This window comes from Benincasa hispida, chromosome 3 (assembly GCF_009727055.1).
Source record: "Benincasa hispida cultivar B227 chromosome 3, ASM972705v1, whole genome shotgun sequence".
In the NCBI taxonomy this organism is placed as follows: domain Eukaryota; kingdom Viridiplantae; phylum Streptophyta; class Magnoliopsida; order Cucurbitales; family Cucurbitaceae; genus Benincasa; species Benincasa hispida.
The window spans coordinates 38,520,392-38,523,555 of record NC_052351.1 but is presented as its reverse complement, the minus strand read 5'-3'; the positions used below and the strand labels follow the sequence as shown (position 1 = coordinate 38,523,555).

The window sequence follows — 3,164 nt, the reverse complement described above, 5'->3', positions numbered from 1 at the left end:
GTTTAGTACACCAAAGGACGTCTAAATACATAATATCTTCCCATAGTATATAGACTTGCCATCATTTTGAAATGTTCAATCATTTCGCTCCAACTCGAGACACCAAAGCGTTGCACCAATTAAATTACATTAGTAGAGTTCATTTTTAATAGTCCATCCAAAGAAGAAGATGTATTAGATACACACGATTAATGAACCACATAAATTTATATGTCGATTCTCTATTGGTTAAGTTTTTACAAATCATTTGTTAACTTATTTTATACTTCACGTGAGCTAAATTTTAAGGAAATATCGACCATATTAACCTTTTCCAACCATTTAGAAACTTAATTAAAATGTGAAAAAAAAATTAGTGTAAAGGAATTTATGGGGGTTGCAAGTTTGAATATAATATAGCTTTGTCGTCTTGCTGATATTGTATTATATGAAACTCACTTCTTTATAAATATTTTATTTATAATCATTATTGGACTCCAAGTCAGCCATGATGTTTTACTTCACACTAATTAGTTTTATAATGTTTGTTAATTATGAAAAATTCCGAACTTCACATTAAATATATTATATGATAAATGTTGTAGCTTAACCAACTGTATACATAATAAAAAAACTGAAATTTATGATGTATATTATTGGTTAATTTAAAGAGTATAATCATTGTCTTGGATTAATAATAGTTAGAATTATGTACATTAATGATAAGTATATAAAATAACTTGTATTAATTATATCCATAGATAAAAAAGAATGTCCATCCATGGTTATATATTACAAAAATAGTGAATTAATTGATGAATTTATTTTTAAGATATTCGATAAAATTGGAATGATACCAGATAGTCTCTATCAAAGGTATATTGATATGTCATTTTTCTCCACGAAAATGAGAGAAAATTGGAAAAAAAAAAAAATCTCTATATAAATTAATAATAACGATTCTCTGTTCTTGTCTTGATCCCTACCCATCAATCTCTTTTTTTAATAAAAAGTTCAAACAATTTTTATTACATCAATAATAATTCATACAAGCTGATTGGTTAAAAAAACACAAACACTAGAAAATTAAAAATACAACCTTTCTTACAACAATTAACACAACCACAAGTACACTAGAAAAGGGCTCTTTTTTTGGGTTTTATGCAATAATAATATTGATCAGTGAATGTTATATAAATTAAGAGACCCAGAAGAAGATCATTTCTAAAATCAACTAATTAATGAGGAAGATGAAAGGTCTTGAAATATGAATTTTCTTTAAATTAAAATGGTGAAGAAATTAAGAGAAAATTTAGCATTAATTAATTAATGATAATTCTATCGCCTCCTTGCAGCAGTTTCTCTTTGTGCATTGAAATAAACAGCAGCCACAGGAAGACCCAAATCATTCTCACCCGAAAATCTTCGAGTATTGAAACGATCCCTCGAAGAAGGAGTGTTCACCGAACGACGTCGTTTTTGCTTAAACAGAACAAACACAAACCTGTGGATTCCTATTGTTGGCTTTGGAATTTCATAGCTCATTTCTTCTTTTCCTGTCTCATCACCCAAAATTTTAAAATTCAAATACAGTTTTATTATTATTATTCTTGTTTAATATAAAAAGTAGCTAATGGAAGTAACCTATACCAAAAGTAGCATCAGTAGTTCCTGGAATGTCAGTCACCAACCTGAAAAAGAGATCCAAATAAAGGCCAAAAATTAGGTAACCATCTCGGACTTGTTGATAAAAATTCCCCCTTTCTTTTCTTTTTTCTTTTTTTTTTTTTTTTTTTGTACGAATTCTTTTTTTTTTTTCCTAAATAAAATTAAACCCTAGAGAAATAAGTTATTTTTGGTAATGGGTTTTCAATTTTGCATCTGTTAAATGGAAAAAAAAAAAAAAAAAACATATATATTTTTAAGCATTTAGAAAATCATACTAAATAGACTCTAAATTTATCTAGAGAGAAACTGTTATTTTGGTAATGAGTTTTCAATTTTCCATCTTTTAAATAGAAAAATATTTTCAAGGCATTTAGAAAATCATTCCAAATTAGAATCTCAAAATTATCCCTAGGAAAGAAATTGCTATTTTGGAAATGGGTTATCTTCAAAGTTTATATTTTTTCAACTCTAGAGCTCAAGAGTTTGAAATAAATAAAAAGTTCTAATTTTAGCACTACTATTGTTGAAATTACCAGTGAAGGTGTTCTCTCATGTATGGATCACTAGGGCCAGGAACATCAGGGTCAACCATAACCTAACCCAAAAAAAAAAACATACATACATATATATATATATATATCAAATATCAAATTTAAAAGGAAAAAAAAAAAGAGAGAGAGAGAGAAAGAAACCAATAATTAATTTAGTTTTTACCAGAGTGAACAAGGATCTCATGTCTTCTCCTTGAATACGAACCCTAGGTTTGAAGGTAAGTGAAGAAGGGAAGAATTCATGGCCATTGAGAACTTGCTTGTTGCTGAAACTGACTGACATTTTAATGGTTGGGACGAAGGGATCCACAACATCTCCAATTACTCTTCCAAGAACAAGAGGCTGTTCTGCTATTTTTCTTGCCATTACAGAGAGAACAGCACACAAAAAACAAAGAAAGACTCTTTCTTTTTTTCCCTTTTTTCGTTAATTTTTGTTTGATGTTAGAAAAGACACTTTCTTTATGTCTAAAGTGGTTTCCAAGAAGACCCCTTTATTTATAACTTCTTAACTAAACTAGAAAATTTTACTTTTTCATACAACTCTGCCAGTGCCAATTATATCATACACATATATATACACAGACATAAAGAAATAAGAAAAATTATTTACACAGACATAATAGAAAAAGTTATAACTTGTTTTCTATTTTATATATAGGGGATTTTCAAAAATAAGAAAAATTATTTACACAAAATAGTAAAATATAACAAAATTTTAATACTTTTGATAGAAAATGAAAGAGGTTAATGAAAGTCTATCAATGTCTATCAGTGATAGAAACTAATAGAAGTTTATCTGTGTCTATCAATGTTTTTTTTTCTATTTCTATAAATAATCTGACATTTTTTTTCTATATGCGAAATTATTTCATATATATATATATATATATATATATATATATATATTACCCTTTTAGGCCCATGTTTGACATGCGATAGCCTAACATATAATTTGAGACTTTA

The 3,164-nt window shown here is 27.5% G+C and overlaps 1 protein-coding gene across 1 annotated transcript; it reads right to left on the bottom strand.

The window, feature by feature from the left end:
* Nucleotides 1-1,231: 1,231 nt before the first annotated feature.
* LOC120074562 (protein TERMINAL FLOWER 1-like) lies at nucleotides 1,232-2,565 on the bottom strand. The gene is made up of 4 exons (XM_039027720.1): nucleotides 2,362-2,565; nucleotides 2,181-2,242; nucleotides 1,630-1,670; nucleotides 1,232-1,535 (listed from the first exon to the last, which is right to left on the bottom strand). Exons 1-4 carry the CDS (start codon nucleotides 2,563-2,565, stop codon nucleotides 1,318-1,320), a joined length of 525 nt encoding a protein of 174 aa, XP_038883648.1. The 3' UTR covers nucleotides 1,232-1,317.
* Nucleotides 2,566-3,164: the final 599 nt, after the last annotated feature.

Bases quoted from the DNA above. Each gene is read 5' to 3' on its own strand.
- LOC120074562 (XM_039027720.1), bottom strand. From the start codon at position 2,565: ATGGCAAGAAAAATAGCAGAACAGCCTCTTGTTCTTGGAAGAGTAATT. The intron at 2,243-2,361 runs GTAAAAACTAAA...TTTTTGGGTTAG, and splicing joins TGAGATCCTTGTTCACTCTG to GTTATGGTTGACCCTGATGT. The intron at 1,671-2,180 runs GTAATTTCAACA...TCTCTTTTTCAG, and splicing joins ATGAGAGAACACCTTCACTG to GTTGGTGACTGACATTCCAG.